The sequence below is a fragment of the Pygocentrus nattereri genome, chromosome 5, assembly GCF_015220715.1.
Source record: "Pygocentrus nattereri isolate fPygNat1 chromosome 5, fPygNat1.pri, whole genome shotgun sequence".
NCBI lineage: Eukaryota > Metazoa > Chordata > Actinopteri > Characiformes > Serrasalmidae > Pygocentrus > Pygocentrus nattereri.
Window position 1 is genome coordinate 4372202 of NC_051215.1, and position 19677 is coordinate 4391878.

The 19677-nt window shown below is 39.7% G+C and overlaps 1 protein-coding gene across 1 annotated transcript in view; it reads right to left on the reverse strand.

Annotated features, from left to right (window-relative positions):
* The window catches only part of kcnh5b (potassium voltage-gated channel, subfamily H (eag-related), member 5b), an 80818-nt gene that overhangs the window by 47911 nt on the left and 13230 nt on the right, over window positions 1-19677 (reverse strand). The window contains exons 4-5 of the mRNA XM_037538328.1: window positions 17571-17699; window positions 3579-3697 (exon numbers count right to left, since the gene is read on the reverse strand). Of these exons, the coding sequence (XP_037394225.1) occupies window positions 3579-3697; window positions 17571-17699 (248 nt within the window). The remainder of the gene's footprint in view (window positions 1-3578; window positions 3698-17570; window positions 17700-19677) is intronic.

A 19677-nucleotide genomic window follows, 5' to 3' on the forward strand; every position in this document is an offset into this window, starting at 1 on the left:
ACGATGCCGGTAACCAGAGAAATGAAAGTGGAAGCGAGTCTTTAGCCCTGTTCCGCAGTGAAGCTGCACCACTCCACCTCACATTCGATCCACGTTCGTGCTACGATCGGGAGACGTTGACGAGGAGGCAGAACAATGAGCTCTCGTTCCCTCTCGCTTTGTGTCCCTTTTAAAAAGAGCAGAGAGGGAACAGAGAGAGACAGACACGCAGCAGTGGCAGAGACAGAAAAGGACTGAAAAGTCCATCTGGAAGCCACTGAAAAGTGGCCAGCTTAGCTGGTTTTTGTTTTAGTCTCATTGTTGTGTGTCTCTGAACCTGAAGCTAAACTGAAATGGCTGCTGCAAATCTGAATCCTGCCTCTAGCATCCTCCTTGAGCCCAGAGTAGTGCATGATGTGCTAGAAAAATGCACTCATTTTTGGCAAAAATCTGTGACTATTTTCAACTGTTAAAAAAACCTAAAACTCTGTTTGTGTAGTCTTTAGATGCTATTTTGATGGTGTATATGCTATATTCATTTTAGATGTGGCTTGACACTCATTAACTCACATTTAGCAGTCTGAAAATTCTCCACAAGGGGGCACTGTTAGCAGGTTCTTCAGGTTACAGGTTCTTTTGCATCAGTGACATTGTGTGTCCTTCTTAATTGTAATAATTCTGAATCATATCAAAATAACTGTATCAAATCATTTTGAAATTTCACAATGCAATGAATCCCAGATAGTGATCATATTTCAGTCCGCTGTCTTGATAAGGTCGGCACCCCACTGACTGTTCTGCATACAAGGTCTAACTAGTTTTTAATCTCCTTTAAACAGATTTTAAATGCACACAGACTTTATTTTATAAACAAAGACAAATATTACAATCAACTGAGAGAAAGAAATAACAGCTAATATAAAATGATGTTATAGATAATGTTGTTGCTGACACTGTGCTAGATTGAAATGATTTACTTTACTACCTAATTGACAAAGTACAACTAAAGAAAGGCGAAAGGAAAATCAGTAAATCAGACTGTGAGGGAAAAGGAGTGATAATAAGTGGAATTTTTGTCTAAGCACTGGTGGGCCACCCAGAAAACGCTGAGCAAAAACGCCAACGACCACCAGCTTTGCCATCAGTGGGCCAACAGTGGGCCACTGTCCTCCTGCTTTCAGGGATCGTCTCCTAAAGGATCGTAATCAAGTCAAAACGTGAGCTCAGATGTTGGCGCTCCCAGTGAATGAGTATCAGGTATTGGAAAGATGAAGAGAGGAGCACTGAGAGCGAACAACAGAGTGCAAAATCATGAGGGAATCGAACAGATGGACAGTGGGAGAAGAAGCATGTGTTGTGGACAGGGATGTAGAGTGAGTATTAACCATGGAAACACATCAGAACATTTCACATTTGCTTTCAATGAACAGTTCCTTAGAGAAATGTGTGAAGATGCATAAGTTTGAAGAACCTTTTTTTTTTCCAAGCCAAGTCAGCTGTATTGTCAATACTACAGTATGTAGCTACAGGACATACAGTGCACTGAAACTGCGTTACTCTCAGACCCCCGTGGTGTAGCAATAACATTAAATAGACAGTAAACAGGAAAAGTGTGAATTTAAAGACACTAAAAATAAAATAAACACTAATTGTAGTAAAACAGAATAATAATAAAAACATAATATGTAAATATAAATATAAGACGGTCCTGAAATGAACACTAAACTGACATAAGGCACAATCAGATTGAGGCCTGTGGGTGTAAACAGTGCCGATATAAACAGTAGCGCGGTCAGACTGAGCTTATGGAGCAGTTAAAGTGATGGGCGTGTAACAGTCCCTGAGAGGTCAGTACTGGGGAGTGGGGGTCAGGTCCAAACTTTGTGTGTGGGGGGCAGAAGGGGGCAAAGTAGTTAGAGAGTTGAGCATCCTGACAGCCTGGTGGATGAAGCCATCCCCCAGTCTGCTGGTCCTGGCCCGGAGACTCCGCAGTCCCTCCCTGATGGCAGCCGGCTGAAGAAGCTTCTTAAGTTTAAAACTTCCACAAGATGCGAAGGTTCAGTAATGCCTTCTTTTACCCTTCCTAAAGGTATTATTCTGATAGTGCTAGGTACATATTTTAGGCAGTGCGAGGCAAGTGAGCTGCAGTTTGACCAATGCTAACAGCTTCAGACACCGAATATATCTCAGGTGAGTACATTTAGGTTAATGGAGGAAACTGTAAATTAGATTTTTGGCCCCATTATTGCCTTCAGGAGTACAACCCCCCCCCCTCACTGAATCTATAGTTCACACAACTAATGCTGGAAAACTCCCACACCACCCACACACTCCCAAAAACGAGAATATGAAAGTCCAGTCCAGCCCCCATTCACTACAGTGAAAACATGGTGTAAATTATTGATGATGACTTCTGCCGGGCAGCTGCAGGAGAAGCCCTCATCCAGGGACAGTGTATGCGATTGTGTTACAATAATGTCCTTGAGTGTGTGCGTGTGTGTGTGTGTGTGTGTGTGCGCTTACCTGTGGTTGTGTTACAAGTTTGTCCTTGTAACAGACAGTGTAACTTTCTGTGTGGTCAAGGTTGTAAGACAATGCGGTATATACGGTATAAGTGTAAGGTGTAGCAGTATTTACAGCAGCGGTTACATGTATACAGTGCTGCGCAAAACTCAGAAAGCACCCGTTTGTTTATCCAATTTCCAGTGAAAACAGCAATTAAGCATAAATTCATTTTCAGTGTCAGAAAAGAAACAGAAAACAAATTTAACATATAATTACATAGAAACTTCAACAACCTAATAGCAGTATTTAGGCCCAGTCCCATTTCGCCCCTCACCCCTACCACTCAGCCCTGAGCCCTCTGTTTTGTGTGTTCATGTCTAGGGGTAGGGTGTCCTGATTCTTGTTGAGATAGAGGGGTTGGGCGAAATGTTAGTGGTCACAGGACGCTACCCACAGGACCCTGTTGGCTGGATATTTTTGGTTGGTGGACTATTTTCAGTCCAGCAGCGACACTGAGGTGTTTAAAAACTCCAGCAGTACTGCTGTGTCTGATCCACTCAGACCAGCGCAACACACACTAACACACCACTACCACGTCAGTGTTACTGCAATGCTGAGAATGATCCACCACCCAAGTCGTACCTGCTCTGTGAGGGTCCATGGGGGTCCTGACCACTGAAGAACAGGGTAAAAGGGGGCTAACAAAGTATCAGAGAAACAGATGGACTACAGTCTGTAACTGTAGAACTACAAAGTGCAGCTATACAGTAAGTGGAACTTCTAATGAGTGTAGAAACAAGGAGGTGCTCATAATGTTATGCCTGATCGGTGTATAATGAATGATAATAAATTCTGATAAAATCTTAATCTGGTCTTGGTCCTGCCTCAGTTGTGGCCACTCATAGTCTCGGTTTTGACTCGCCTCCAGTAGTCTTGACTACAGCACTACCAAAATGGAAACTTTACAGCTCCTCTGAATGCCTAGAAGACTGTGAGGGTTCCACACTGATTAAATGTGCACATTCCATAAATACATTCTTAAAAATAAGGGCATGGAGTAATTTGATAGTGTGTAAATGTGTGTGTGCACATACCTCTGCAAGTCGTGAGTGTTTGTGTGAGCTAACATCTGTCTTGTTCACAGGAGTCAGCTGCTGGATGGTACTCCTGCTGTTGGTCAGGGCCCGGGTCAGCCGCGCAAACTTGGTCCAACCTGCAGGAGGACGCAATGTTGGTCAACACCTCACTGATTTCAATTCAAGTTCAAATGCCAGCTGTGGGATGAGGTGCTCTGAGGCAAGGGTGCCTCTTATCCCCCACATTGTTTGTACACTATAAAACCTGTGAGCCAGTGAAGAGATTCCAACTGCAACTGATTTGATATCAGCCATTTGCATCGGTGTGAGGTAATCTGAGTCCAGTCTTCTTTGCAAAGCTACTTTATTTCTAGGTCATTTTTACTATTGTTCGGTAAGTTCACAGATAAGTAGCCACTGCATTGGTGGCTGGGGAGATTCAACAACGTTCCTACAGTTCTCAAATTGTAGGTAATGGCCCTCAATGTAGTTCTGTTATGTCCTAAATGGTTATGTAAACACTTTGAATACATTAAATCAATTGTTTTCTCATATCTTATGTATTTTCTTTTGATTGTGGCTGAGTGAGCTGGTGAAAAGGTTGCGATGACTATATCACTCTGATGGTAAGATTTATTTCGGTGAGGTTTACATTCGACAGGGCTGTCCACATTAAAGCCAGCTAAATCTCATTGTCAGTTACATTTGGTTCATTTGTACACTCATAAAAAGGTTCTTCAATTGTTCTTTAATAAAGGGAATGGTTCAATATAGAACATTAAGATTAAGTGACCCTTATTAGACCCACAACAGGGAAATTTCACTTCCGCAGTGATCACACTTGCCTGGAGTGGTGGGCAGCCCAATCCATAGCACCCAGGGAGCAGTGGGCGTTAGGTGTCTTGCTCAAGGGCACCCCAGTCATGTACTGTCAGCTCTGGGGATCAAACTAGCAACTTTCCGGTCACCAGGTTGGTTCCCTAACGTCCAGCCCACAACTGCCCCAACACTGGGTCCTCTGCACGGTGAAATAGTTCTTCAGATTGACAAAGAATGTGTTGTATATGGTTCTATACATTACCAGAAATAGTTCTGCTATTGTTATGATGTCAAGCTTGTAAGAATAGTATAACCTTTTTTACTGCTATAATCATTTTCAGAAAGGTTCTTTATTGAACCATATACAATCTGAAGAACAATTTAACTATGCAAAGAACCATTTAAGCATGAAATGGCTCTATATAGAATTCATGGTTCTAAATAGAACTATTCCCTTCAATAAAGAACCCTTGAAGAACCATCTTTTTTAAGAGTGTGGCTTTTGTAAAGGGGCAGTTACTTTTTTACACAAATGTGTGTGATAATTTTGTTCCTTAAATAGATTACATATTTTTTAAATGTTATTGTTTACTAAGATTTACTTTGTTTAATTTTAGACATTTTGTGTAGAGATCTGAAAACAATTATCCAGTATTAAATGAATGCTGTCTGCTGTTCGGATCAAAATCTATATCTCCATTTTTGTAAAAGTAAAGTATGTTTTTTGCTTCTCCTGTAAAATTACCATTTTGGAGATACAAGGTTTTGAAAATGCCTGTTGACCTTTACACTGTGTGTAATTCTCATGATGAATGGAACAAAAGAAACAGCTCAAAATGACTTGGAAAAAGTTCTAGTTCCATTGACTTACATTAAAAGTAAAGTATGTTTTTTGCTTCTCCTGTAAAGTTACCATTTTGGAGATATGAGCGATATATACTATATAACCAATGTTAAAGGGAGTCAGGAAAGGAGCGAATACTTTTTTCACTTCACTGCAACAGCCCATACAGCCTGTACACAAACAAGGAACAACAAATGTAAGCCTGATGTAGTAAACGCTTTGTGCAGATGCGAAATCTGATCACATGTGGTCACTGGAGATGTTAGGAAATGCCAGGTGTAGATGGCTTTAGGTCTTGCCGTCCACTCATGATTAGACCACTTGAGACAGATGTTCCTGCCAGGTGTGAACAGGGCCATAGTGATCCCTACAAGCTTTCCAATCACCTCCTGGACCTAAAAACCTGTTTTGCCTTTTTTGAAACTTTTATGGAGTCCACAGAGTGAGGGCACCTCAATGCTGAGTCAGCATTAAAGCATGTGGTTTAGCCTTTGATGTGGACCTCAATCCCTCCATTAATGATTTAAGGGAGGAAGGGCCTTTAAGAAGATTGGGGCAGGGAGAGGAGAGCAGATTTGGAGTGAGTGATGGTCTCATTCTGTTCAATATTCACAAAGAATTTTCAGTTTCTTGAAGCATCAGCTGAACCTACAAGTAAAATAAGCAATACCTTCTGGACAGACATGAAGTAAGCAGCATTTGGTACAGTCTAAAGGTTTATTTAAAGCCCTACGTAGATGGTGGAAGATACGGCGAGCACCATGGCAACGAGAAGTGGAGGCTCCTGGTGAAATGTGAGCTAGGAAAAAGCCTCCTTTCAACTCTGGTGTTAGTTCCAGTTCAGAATCCAACCTTCTATTTTAATGCTGTTTTTTTAACACGCCCTCATCTACACACTCATCACTACCCACTGCCATCTCAAAGGCTGTTCCATTGCTGTATTAGCTCAGGTGATGTAGTTAGATGACCTATTTGGTGGGGCTAGCGTAATCAAGTTAGCGTAAATTTAGACTTCAGCAACAATTTCCAACCAAAAGACGGCCTCATTCCATTCAGCTACGTTCGAACAGCAGAAAGTGGCCCAAATCTGATTTTCTCACCAAATCTGATGTTTTTGTTTGGGTGTTTACAATGAAATCAGTCTCAACACATCAGCTCCTAAATTGACCAGTATGCGCAAAAGAACAGAGCTTCACGTGGCTTGTCCAGAGGTAAATAATCACGGCTGCCAACAAAAGCTAGTCGCTCCCATGACAGGAGCCATAATGAAGCTTCACTGACATCTGAGCTCATCACTCAGAATGCGTTTGAGCCATAAAAAAGGCGCAGTCACTTCTTTGGTTCAGGTTTGCATCCTTGTTCTCCTACAGCCGCGTTCAGCCTGTCGAAATCTCTTCAAACACTGAGTGGTTTGGATGAATCTCTTCTAATTTTTGGCACAGAAACATCAGCCTGAATGTTTATGAGGTCTCCGCGGTGTGAAATTATGATGAATGATGAGTTGGATTGGCATAAAAATTGCATGATTTCTGATCTGGCTGTTCTTCGAATCGCTGCATGTTGGATACGTATTGGATTTTGGTCCCACATATGAAAGCGTCTCAAATCGGAATTGAACATCTCAGATTCAGTGTTTTGTTTCGTTTTTTACTGTTCACACATTTGTGTCACCTATGAAGAAAAAGATTGTATTTGGGCCACTTTACCCTTTTAAGATCTGTTCCTTATTTCTTCTGAAGTCCCCCTGACTTCCTCTTCCCCCGCTCTTCCTCACTCCCAGTCTCTCTCCAAACTCCCTAGCAGAGTCTGAAAATCTCATCACAATCGTTGCATTAGTCATATTTACTACTTATTGGTCCTGTAGTTTAGAAAGACTCCCCACCCTTCACTCTATGTACTGTATATATACTCCTAATTTACACTGCTTCACAACGAATGAAGTCCATCAGCCAAAATGACAGGGAAATTTCACCTCCGCATTTTAACCCATCCATGCAATGAAACACCACACACACTAGGTGGCAGTAAGCACACTTGCCTGGAACAGTGGGCAGCCCTATCCACAGCACCCAGGGAGCAGTGGGGGGGTTAGGTGTGGTGTCTTGCTCAATGGCACTTCAGTCACATACTGTCTGCTCAGGAATTGAACCTGCAACCTTCCGGTCACAAGGCTGGTTCCCTACCCTTCAGCCCACGACTGCCCCCAAACAACTTGGATGAACCCTGGGACTTGAAACCTGGACCCTCAGAATATGTGGTCTAGATGCTCTACCGACTGAGCTACCCAAGCTACGTAGTCCTGCATACATTGTAGTGTACAGAAATATAAAGGTAGAAGTCCTAAATACATCACCTAGCTGTAATCTATACATGCTTCAGAAAACAGTGTTGAATATTACTGTTAATGTCTCTTACAGTCTTCAAATAAAATATATGGAATGCCTTCTTGTCTGGGTTTCATTTTAATCTGCAACAGTCCAAAAATGTTCATTTGCATCATTATTAGCACAGTGCTAACATACATCAAGAAATCCCTTAGGGCGCTAGAAGAAATTCGTCTTATCATAAAGGTGTAATTTTGTCTTATTTTTTGACTGAGCTTTGACCTTTGTGGCTTTAAGGCAGCCCAAACTGAAGGACTCGTCCTAATAATCTAATAGTCACTGCTGTGAAAGTACGCGGCAAAGTCGAAAACACTTTTGTAAAACTAAAGATGCAAACTTTGGACAGGCTCCTAGCTGATTGACTCAGTGCCTGTAGAATTGAAAAAGAATAGAATAGAATTCTGAACCATTTGTCTCTGTGTTTGCACACTGTGAAATTAGACCTCTGCATTTAACCCATCCGTGCAGTGAAACACCCACATATATGCACACTAGTGAACACACACACTAGGGGGCAGTGAGCACACTTGCCTGGAGCGGTGGGCAGCCCTATCCACAGCACCCAGGGAGCAATTGTGGGTTAGGTGCCTTGCTCAAGAGTACTTCAGTCATGGACTGTCAGCCAAGGGGATCGAACCAGCAATCTTCCAGTCACAGGGCTGGTTCCCTAACCTCCAGCCCACGACTGTCCCCCCAGCCCATGACTGCCCCTTGTAGGATCTGGCCTACAGGATTTTTAAAGCTGCACTTGACTCAGCGATGTGTTTCATTATGACTGATGTACAGCACACTCCTGCAGGTGGAAGGGTATTACATTATATTGATTTTTCTCATGGCACGGAAACTTGCTGTATTAAAGTTTTCTAAAAAGCTCTCATAAAACCACATCAAGCCAAACGTTCCCTTGAGCATTAATCTCTCAATCCCTTCTCACTCCAAAGCAGTTCTGCTGACCATGTCAAAGCCGTAATACACACTCAATCGGTCCAAGAACAGGGCAGCTACACAATCAAGCTCTGGGCACCGAGTCAGGATTCGGGAAATCTTACAAAGAACATCTATCAGGTACTACAAAAACACTCAGATCAAAGGTGTAGTTTAAACCAGTGCAAAAGAAGGAAACCTCAGACACCCTTGGCTGTCTTGGCTGTCTGGCCACATTTAGTTCCTTTAAATGGATTTCTGTCATTTTATGATGTATTGCTCACTGCAAAGATCTAAAACAGGAAGGTGCAAACAAGCCTGACACAAATGGAGCCAAAAAACAAAAAAGAAGTTATGTGCATCTGCACAGGCCACTGTAAAGAGTGCCTACAGCCTTCAGATCAGAAACCATAATCTGCTGTCCACTGTGTTGAGAGCTGTGAGGGATGCAATAAACACCCTCTCTCAGTCTGACACACACACAGAGAGAAGTATTGTACTTCACAGCAAAGCACAGTGACAGTCTTCTGACCCATCAGGAGGACAGAAAAAGAGAAAAAGATATCCTGAAGCAACTAGGGCACACTAGGCCCAGCCAGCAGCGCACGTGTGTGCATGCATACAGCTTCATGTGTGTGGATTATGCAACCAAAGGTTAAACCGCTTCAGTGGGTCATATAGTACCATTCAAATGCTCCTCTGTTCAGTCAACTGTTCATTTTGTTTAAATCATCAACCGTAAGTGCCTAAAGCGATAGTTTGGTAAGGACTCTGATTGTTTTCAACTAATCACACACTCTGATTGGTTGAAAAGTGTGATAAGTATAATATATGACCAGGTAGACTGTCAGAGTAAGCTTACACAATGAGTATTTTTTTTAATCAAAATAAAATGGAAATGTACCCTTAAAGATACATTAATGGTCATCAGGTCCAATTGTGTACCAATAGTTTTTACCCCAGTGAAACTTTCATAAACTTTTATTAAATAGAAAAGTAAAAAATAAGACCTGGAGTCAAGGCAGCATGTATGGAGTCAATGCCATGCAAAAATGTAATAGCAATGGAATATGACACAATTATGGACAGTAACTGAAGGTGCTAAAGGCGTATCATTGAGGGTACCACTACAGTGACAGTTTAGTACCTTTTTTCTGAGAATGCATGATTAGGTATACCCAGATTTACCTCACCATACCTGTAGGATTGTCAGAATTAATTTATTGAAAACAATTTACATTTTTGATTAATCAATCACTTTGCAAGCATTGCTGAAAGAGAGGAAACCCACACCAGCAGGATCTCATGAATGCACTTGTTTGTAGTGGATAACGGAGAGTTCCTGTCCCAAAATCTGTAAAATCCATGATATGCGCAGACCTATGACCACCTCACAACAACTGAATTCTGTACTACACCACTGGATTGGTGCTAAATAAGACTCAATGGTAATTTGGTGACCAAAAAGAAAGTTTTTCCATCAAACAGTGCTGTGTTATCATGCGCTCTTTGTTAAAACGTTCACTAAATTACTGCAATATACAACGATGAACAACCAAACAGGCTCACAGGCTCCTCCAATAATATTCAGTTAGGCTGCGGTAACATACACAGTAATGAATATGCCGCTTTCTCTGTGTAACTTTCAAGCCAGGTCATCCACTGTAGCTTTCTGTGGTCTCAATGTGGCACCTGGGAGGACATCGAAGTAATCATTACAGTACAAAGGGTCATAACCTTTGCGAGCTTGTTGTTACGGAATCCATAAATATTGCCCTTAGACATAACATCAAATAAGAAAGCTGAGTGACCCCCGTGGCCTTCAGAACAAAAGCTGCTATTCCTGACAGACCACACACAGCAGCGTCAGTGTTCTGATATATGAAAAGCACTGTCTCTCCTCATCAGCTCAAGCATAGCCAGCAGACCAGTCATTGCCTGTTTGGTACCATTGTTCTCTTGCTGATGACATTGCTGGGTAAACGTCTGAATGCAGGAGTTTTAGGAGAGTTCTGAAGTCTGAAGTCCTGATGGAAGCCTCTCCTAAGGCCATCTTTATAGGAATGCTCCAGCTTTTTTTAATCTGCTCTCCATGTGCCACATCTATACCAACGACAGTAGTTTCACGTTTCCCAGTACTAAGAAAAGAACAGAAAACCTGCTGACTCAAAACTCACCAATATTAGTCCATCCCCAGGGCCAGACGTGGCCCACAGATTGATTTTAACCAGCAGTCCAGCCTATATGTTCAAATATGCGTTATTCACTTTACACTGACAGAGTGCTGTAAACATGCAATTAACTTAATTTCATTAACCTGCAAATTAATTCACTAAATGACATTCAGTCATAACTACAGCTGAAGGTGACAACCATCAATTTCAAGAGCATCATTTTATTCATCAAAAGCCATAACAAACAAAAAACTGATGCCCCCTGGACACCTCCCGGTAGGGGTGTACCAGGCATGGCATACATGAATAACGTCTTCCTAGGACCCTCTGGGGGATTAAGTTAAGTGATACTTTTTAAATCCCATAAACAGGGAAATTCCACCTCCGCATTTAACCCATCCGTGAAGTGAAACACCACATACACACTAGTGAATACACACACACTAGGGGGCAGTGAGCACACTTGCCCAGAGCGGTGGGCAGCCCTATCCACGGTGCCCGGGGAGCAATTGGGGGTTAGGTGTCTTGCTCCTCAGTCATATGCTGTCGGCACTGGGGACCAAACCGGCAACCTTGCGGTTACAGGGCCAGTTCTCTAACCTCCAGCCCATGACTGCCTATATCTCCAAGTTGGCCTGGGAGCGGCTTGGGGTCCCTGGGAATGAGCTGGAGGAAGTTGTGGGAGACAGGGTCGTCTGGGATTCTTTGCTCTCTCAACTGCTACCGCAACCCTATCTGGAGTAAACGGTTAACGATGATGATATTTGAATACAGAGTACAGGGTAATTCAAAATGATTCATCCGATTTCAAAGTGCCGTGTTTTTATAACTGTGAGGAACCAAACACAACACTAGATGATCTCCGAAATCACACTGAAAGAGCCGTGAGTGAGTGACACTCAACATGCTTAAGCCAGTATGGGATGAGTTTGACTGTGGCGTTGATGTCGTCCGTACAGCTGGAGGAGGTTCATATTGAGACCTTGTAAAATTACATAATAAACTTTCTGCTCATTTAAACCATTTACAGTTCACTGCATTGATCTGTAATGATCTACAAGAGAAATAAATCATTTTGAAATCACCCTGTATTTCAAATTATTTATGGATAACATTCTGGCAAAGAATGACCGGCCCTCAGCCATTTATCTAACAGGTCCATCCTGGCCCCCTTTGAAAAAAGCTTGGACACCTGATTTATGGGGAAACGCTTCAAAATGATTGGTAAGTGATCGAGCTGAGGTTGTGCAGTGATGTGGTATTTATTTAAAAGTGGTATTTACTGCTCTATTGCTGAGAGTCTTCCATCACACAGCACTCGCATGTGGCTTCCACATGTGAGTGATACATGTGCATTACACGTTGAGCTGGAGTCCCACAGGAGACAGACGGACCCTCAGGGGTGAAAGTATGTGTGCATGTGTACACGGGAAGTTGGAGGTTTGAATTAACTGCCGTTGAATGCGTGATGTGAGACAATGTGGCCATACATGACACAGTAGAAGAGCTGTCAAACGATCAGAAATGAATATTGATCACATTATTGTGGTGATGTTAATCATGTTTAATCACATTTGTCTTCCTGCTCAAATTTGAAACGTTTTCCATGTACAAAGCAGCTCGTTTTGTAATAGATGTGCAGGTTGGACAAGCTTCATCTACATATTCTATTGGCCTGTCCGGTGTGTTTCTTGCCTTCTGCCCGATGACCGCTGGGATTGGCTCCAGCACCCCAGAAACCCAGAAGGATGAGTGGCTTAGAAGGTGAATGGATGGATGTATTATTATATTAATAGCATTATTCTGAATGCAGGGTTAGCATGAGGTGAAAAATTATGTGATTTTCGCAAGTTCCTAATTTTCATCACCGATATCCACTTTAAACGACATTTATCCACCTGAGTTTTGGGTTGAAATATTGGGTTGGAGAAAGGAAGCGCTATTTGTTATTGTTTTAAGTGAAGTCAAAGAAAATCTGCTTACTTTTTAATTTAATATTTTGTCCCATTAAATGTCTCAGAGCTGTTCTGGGACCACGTGCGGTTTGTGGCTGTCAGTACAGCCGAGTGAAAATTAAATTACACCAAGAACAGCAGCACTACAAGCAGAAATAGCACAGCACTTTAGCAGCCATGAGACTGTGGCTTTTTACAGACTCCTCAGAAAAAGCCCAGCTGTTAGTGCTAAGAGCCAATAAAATGCAACTGAGAGTTATACACCACTGTTCACTCCGAACAGACTCGCTTTATCTTTTTATAACTATAAACGGACGGGAAGCAGAAAGCTAGCTGGCTAACAGGCTAATGCTACAGTGACAGACTTCAGACTTCAAGTTTAACCATTCAAATAAAGTGTTACTCATAATCTGAGACATACAATGTAAACAGTTACCTACATGCCTATTATGAGCTGAAAATGTCCATATTTAAACTAGAGCTGATAAAGTTCACATAGCGGTGAGCTAACCCCCACTAGCTTAAGGCTAACACAGCTAGCTACCAGGGTGAGAGTACAAGGAGCACTATCAAAGTGCTTGTGTATAAATGGGTTTCTACAGCAGGCATTTCTGTGTACCTGCTTTGCTTTATGGTTCTTTGCATGTACCTGACTCTCATTTAAACACAATTAGCTGAACAGTTTAAATGAACTAACTTTATTAGCATGAACAACTGTTGTAGGCTATATTTTCTGTCATGTTAGGAAGTTATAAGCATTTCATGTATTGTCTGCTGACTGGAAGTTCTGCCCATAAGTCGCTGAAAAGCACCGTCAGGCACAGGATTTAGGTAGAAGTTGTATTTGAACAAGCACAGGAACATACAGCATCTATCACAGCTACATACAGCATCTATCACAGCATCTATCATAGCAACATACAGCATCTATCACAGCAGCTATCATAGCAACATACAGCATCTATCACAGCAACATACAGCATCTATCACAGCAACATACAGCATCTATCACAGCAACATACAGCATCTATCATAGCAACATACAGCATCTATCACAGCAACATACAGCATCTATCACAGCAACATACAGCATCTATCACAGCAACATACAGCATCTTTCATAGCAACATACAGCATCTATCACAGCAACATACAGCATCTATCACAGCAACATACAGCATCTATCACAGCAACATACAGCATCTATCACAGCAACATACAGCATCTTTCATAGCAACATACAGCATCTATCACAGCAACATACAGCATCTATCATAGCAACATACAGCATCTATCACAGCAACATACAGCATCTATCACAGCAACATACAGCATCTATCACAGCAACATACAGCATCTATCACAGCAACATACAGCATCTATCATAGCAACATACAGCATCTATCATAGCAACATACAGCATTAACTGCTGTTAATAATTGCTTGTACAGCTCCATTTCCAAAAACATTGGGATGCTGTACAATTGTAAATAAAAACAAAATGCAATGATGTGCAAATCATTTAAACCCTGTGTTTAATTCAAAATAGTGCAAAGACAACATATCAAATGTTGAAATTAAATTTTTTTTGGAAAAACATGCCAATTTTGAATTTGATGCCAACATCTTCCTAAAAAGTTGGGATGGGGGCAACAAAAGGCTGGTAAAGTTGGGTAATGATAAAAACATCTGGTGGTTGATTGACAACAGGTCAGTAACATGGCAGATATAAAAACAGCATCCCATAGAGGCTGAATCTTTCAGAAGTAAAGATGGGTAGGGGTTCAACACTGTGAAACACTGCGCAAGCAAATAGTGCAAAAATTCAAGAATAACATTTCTCAACATAAAATAGCAAAGAACTTTCACTTTTCATCATCTACGGTATATAATAACATTAAAAGATTCAGAGAATCTGGAGAAATCTCTGTATGCCAGAGACCAGGCCAAAAAACAGTGTTTGCTGGTTGTGATCTTTGGGTCCTCAGGCAGCACTGCATTAAAAACAGACATGATTCTGCACGGTGTCCTCTGGGCTAAAGACCACTCAGCTTGTTATCAGTGCACAGTTCAAAAGCCAGTATTCATGATGGTATAAGGGGGCATAAGTGCACAGAGCATGGGTGACGTGCTCCTCTGTGAAGGCACCATTAATTAACAATATATACATGTTTTGGCAACATATGCTGCCATCCAGACGACGTCTTTTTCAGGGAATGCCTTGATTATTTCAGCAAGACAAGGTCAAAATTTAAAAATTTAAAAATTCTCAGATTCAACATTTGATGTGTTGTCTTTGTAGCATTTTCCTTTAAAAACATGGTTTATATGATTTGCATATCATTTGCATATCATTACAGTCCCAACTTTTTTGGAAAGCACAAATGCACTATTAACCTAAATATAATATACTTGTGATTGACTGATGAGAACTCTATGAGTTCCAATATCAACCTCATTTTTAAATCTTTTATTAGCCTGTAACCTAGCAACAACCACCATCCGCAGCAAAAAAATACCAGCTCCTGCAGGAAAGTAACACGTTTAATATAACCACGTCATCATCAGGCCTTCAGAAATAAATTCAAAGTAAATGTACCGTCATCACTACAGGGTATAGTCAGCTGATTGAGTGGTGTTGCTTAGCAACAAGATCTGCATATAGGCAGTTTAATTACGGACATTTCTATATGGAAACTTTCTTGTTAACACTTTTTGTGTCATCACTGACCCAGAAACTAATAATAAATATGAATAATGAAACTGTATAATCCAGATATTGCACTTAATATGGTGAGAAATTGGAGTGTTATAATATATGCACATATACATACTGTGCATTAAGCACAGTATTCACATGTAAATAACTTAAAAAGTGTGCAAGTAAGTGTGTAAAGGGTGTGTTTGTGAGGGTCATTCAGCAAAAACGTGGACGATTTGCTTTTCAAACTTTTCAAAAATGTTTAGAGACCAGGCCTGTTAGCTTTAGTTTGGGGCTAATGGTAACAGTTGTGATTTCAGTAGTGTTGAAAGCCATTAGGGCATGGTGATCATAGTGTTTTTGTCATTATTGGAAAATAATAAATGAATTAATGAATTAATAGTTCATTCAAAGTAACATGGGTGACATGTTGACAAAGACAACAATGAAAATAGGATTCTTGCACCAAAAGCAATGTCATTTCCTGCGAGTCATCCTGATTTTATAACAGTAAAATGAAATACTGTAAATGCAGATATATGCACAGTAAAGTAACAGGGTGGACTTTTGTTCAGTTTGAAGACACAATGAAACTGTTACTTTAAAAATTATGTTAAGTTCTCAAACACTATACAGTAAAAATTTAATTAAAACAAGTCCAAACGTTCCAGATTAAACCCAATAAATAACAGTAAAAGTATGTTTTTGTACGGACAGTAAAAATCTGTATAATTACAGTGTTTACATTTCTGAGAAACATTGTCTTTTACTGTAATCCAAATGTTTCACTAGTTCAACCTTTTTTTACGATGTACAGTATTTTACCATAAAAATAATAGTACCATAAAAAAAAACATTAAATCAAACACAAATGTCCGTTAAACAAAGCTGATCATTTGTTTCTGTGAATTTACATTCTGTTCCTGTAAATGAACAGCAGTGATCAAATACAGCCTGTAAGGATAAGCTGCTTAAAAAATGTGTTCAAATAAGTGTTCAAATACAGTATATAAATGGTTTATTTACATGCATTTCACCTTTCAAAAAATAGATAATGACTATTAAATTTTACAGTAGTTGGATGGAGATTTGTTTTTCCCCATATTGTTGAATTTGGTTGTTCATAGCAAAAGAGGACAATTTAACATCTTCAAAAGTAATAATTAGATTAAAAATGATTTCAAGAGTGCATAAAAAAATCCATAAATCATCATAAATCCATGATCATCATTAATATGTAATTGTAAAAAGTACTGCTGAATTGTTGAAAACTGTGAAAATGTATCATTTTAAAAAGTTGTTTTTAACCCTCTAGTGCAGGCATTATGAGAGCAATTTAAAAAAAGCTTTTCTAGCATAAAATTGATCTGATTATTACATTCAAAAACATTTTTAAATAATAATGTGCACAGGCCTCTGTTTGAAGTGCGACAATGGGGCAAAATTATACAGACTCGTGTCCCCTGAAGTGCTGAGATCTGGCTTTTGACTGGCTAAATCCATTACACTGCCTTATAATGTTGCTTCTAGGCAACAAGCATACTTCTGCAAATTCTCATAACAAAAAAAAAAGATTCTGAATGTTAAAAAAGAGGTTTAAAAGTCTCCACTAAGAGAAAGTAAGAATAATTGTATGCTTTTTATTGACTTACTTGAACTTGAACTTTCCTTTATTGTTAACCCTCTCATTGTCATTAAATATGTATATTGTTAGTGTAAAGTGAGGAAAATGGGTTTGTTGCCTAGAGGCAACGTTGTGCAATAGAGGGTTAAAATATGCACAGTTTTAACATTTTTAACTGTGTAATGGTCCAAATGTTCAGGACTCTATGAATGTTCAGGTCCTATTTTGGTAGAATGACCCATGTCTGCATACACAGTCATATGCAAAAATTTGAACACTCCAATCAAATTACATGCTTTGTTAATAATTGACTAATTTTAAGGCAAAAAATATGACATTTCCTGCTAATTTTAGCTCAGAATTCCAAAACATTTTGTTTTTAATTTTAGGAAAAAAATATTAAATGTATAAATTGTGCTATAATGTTTGCACAGGTCACACATTGTTTTTTTTTTTTTCAATAAATAAACCATAACTGTGTGTTAAAATGTGTTCCCTGTAAACGTTTCACTTAGAATATCAACAAATCATGTCAATTCAATTATAGGCACCCAAAATCTTGCCCACGATGCTGTGTGTTCTCACCTCGGGTGCTCTCATCCTCGATGGGCTGTTTGAAAGCAGTGATGTCTTTGAACGTGCACAGGAAGAGCACCACCTTATCGTTCTCATTCCTGATTGGTGCGATCTGCATGTAGAACCACACCGGAGTTCCTGCCAAACGTCAAAGGGCAGAACATGAAATGTAATGCAGTAAATCTGCTGAGATAACTCAGAGCTGAATGATTAGAGAGGCTTTCCGTAAGTACATTACACAGAGAGCTAATGAGTTTCCCCGCAGCTCAGGGCTGCTGTTGATGACAGATTCATCATGATCAATGTCAGACTCTCTCAGGCTGTCAGAAATGATGTGAATGTAGCTCTGCAGACAATCAGGTTCCATTAACCCTTAGAAACCACCAGCAATAACAAACGCATGTTTCAATTTCATATTAGCAGTTTCTCACTCGTAGCTCATTATGATCAGTGGAGAAATTGTGTAGAAAGTGCAGATTCTAAACTCTCCATACTTACCATGTTTGTGTTTGTAAGACAAAGAGAAGACATTTTATTATTTTATTAAGACCTGAACTTGATGAAAAGTTATATATACGTTTTTAGAAATAGAAAGCACCTTTTACAGTTTTCTCACAATTATGTCATTTTTTCACGTCAAAACGAAAAAGATCAAAACTGTAGACGCATGACTGTCAGAATATAAACAGAATATAAATGTACATGTAAATGTAATTCAGTGCCCACTGTCAGAGACCACCCTTCATTTATATAAATGGCCAATATCCTAAATTTTTCTTGTATTTGAAATTCACACTATAAAACATCTTCATTTTATGCAAAATTTTTTAATGTATGGAAAACTCTGCAAAATCTGTAAAATTACAGACAATATCTATAAATTAACAACCCAACTGTTGGGTTTGAGGAATTATGCCAAAAACGACTAATTTCATTTTTTTTTTTAATGAAAAAATACTAGATTATTTATAAAGTACTGTTCTGTTTTTTAAATTACATACACGTGTTCATAAAACAACGTTTATCTGTAATTAAATATGTAGCACATTATATAAAGGTTTATCTGCAAACTAAAAATTTTGTTTTTTCTTTGTACTTTTAGCTCAAATCTTATTAGTTTTATATTTTTGTGTACTGTTACATTCAAATTCTCTAATTCTGGATACAAATTTTGCAAACTTTTTTCATTACATCAAACATAACATCCAGTCTTTTTTAAAGAGTACAGTGCTACACTGCTCTCAAGGTTGCAACTTTCAGGCATGTTGTGGCTCTGGCCACACCCAGTTAACGATGTCACAAATGTGAGGGTTTATAAACCAAAAATATTCATCATTTACTTTTACTTGATCATTTTTAAACCTCTCTTTATCCCATACAGTTAAACAGGATGTTTCTGTTACTGTGCCTTTAAGACTGATTCTGACTGTTCTGATTGGCTCTCCTGTATTGCTCCACATTCACAGGGCAGTTAAGGCTGAAACAGTCATTAGAACCTCAGTGTGAGTGGGCGGGGCTAAACCGCTGTAAGCTGAATAGGCACTTATATGTAAATGAACTGTTTTGTGTGACATCATAAAAGCAGTGAATTAAATATGAGCTGTTTTTGCAGCTTAGTTTCCACATTTGGACTGTATGGCCTGCGGACTGATCGATACTCAACAAACTGATTTCAAAACTGTAAGGAAAATTCCGTTTTTCATGATATAGGCCCTTTAGTTTCCAGTCAAATTAAGCCCGTTATCATTTTTCCTGAGATATCTCTGAGATTAGATATAACATAATTAACTTGCATTAGGAAGGGGGAATTTGAACATTTTTAAAACAGGAGTTTCCAAAAAAACTGATGAAACGCAACAGAGAAACTGTGCCTCCTAACAACCACCTGGAAGAGCTGGCACACACCAACACTGCCCCCATCAGACAAACAGCACTTAAAGGTTTCATCTTTGAGAGACAGGAGAAAATCAAGCTGCGCCATTAAGCACAAATTATTAATTTCTTTCAGTAGACATCACTGAATGTGTTTGGGACTACTTGGATTACATGAGATGCAGAAAAGACAACCAACTTGTAAGACTGAACTTTGGAGGCGTGTCTGCAGATTTTTTGAGAA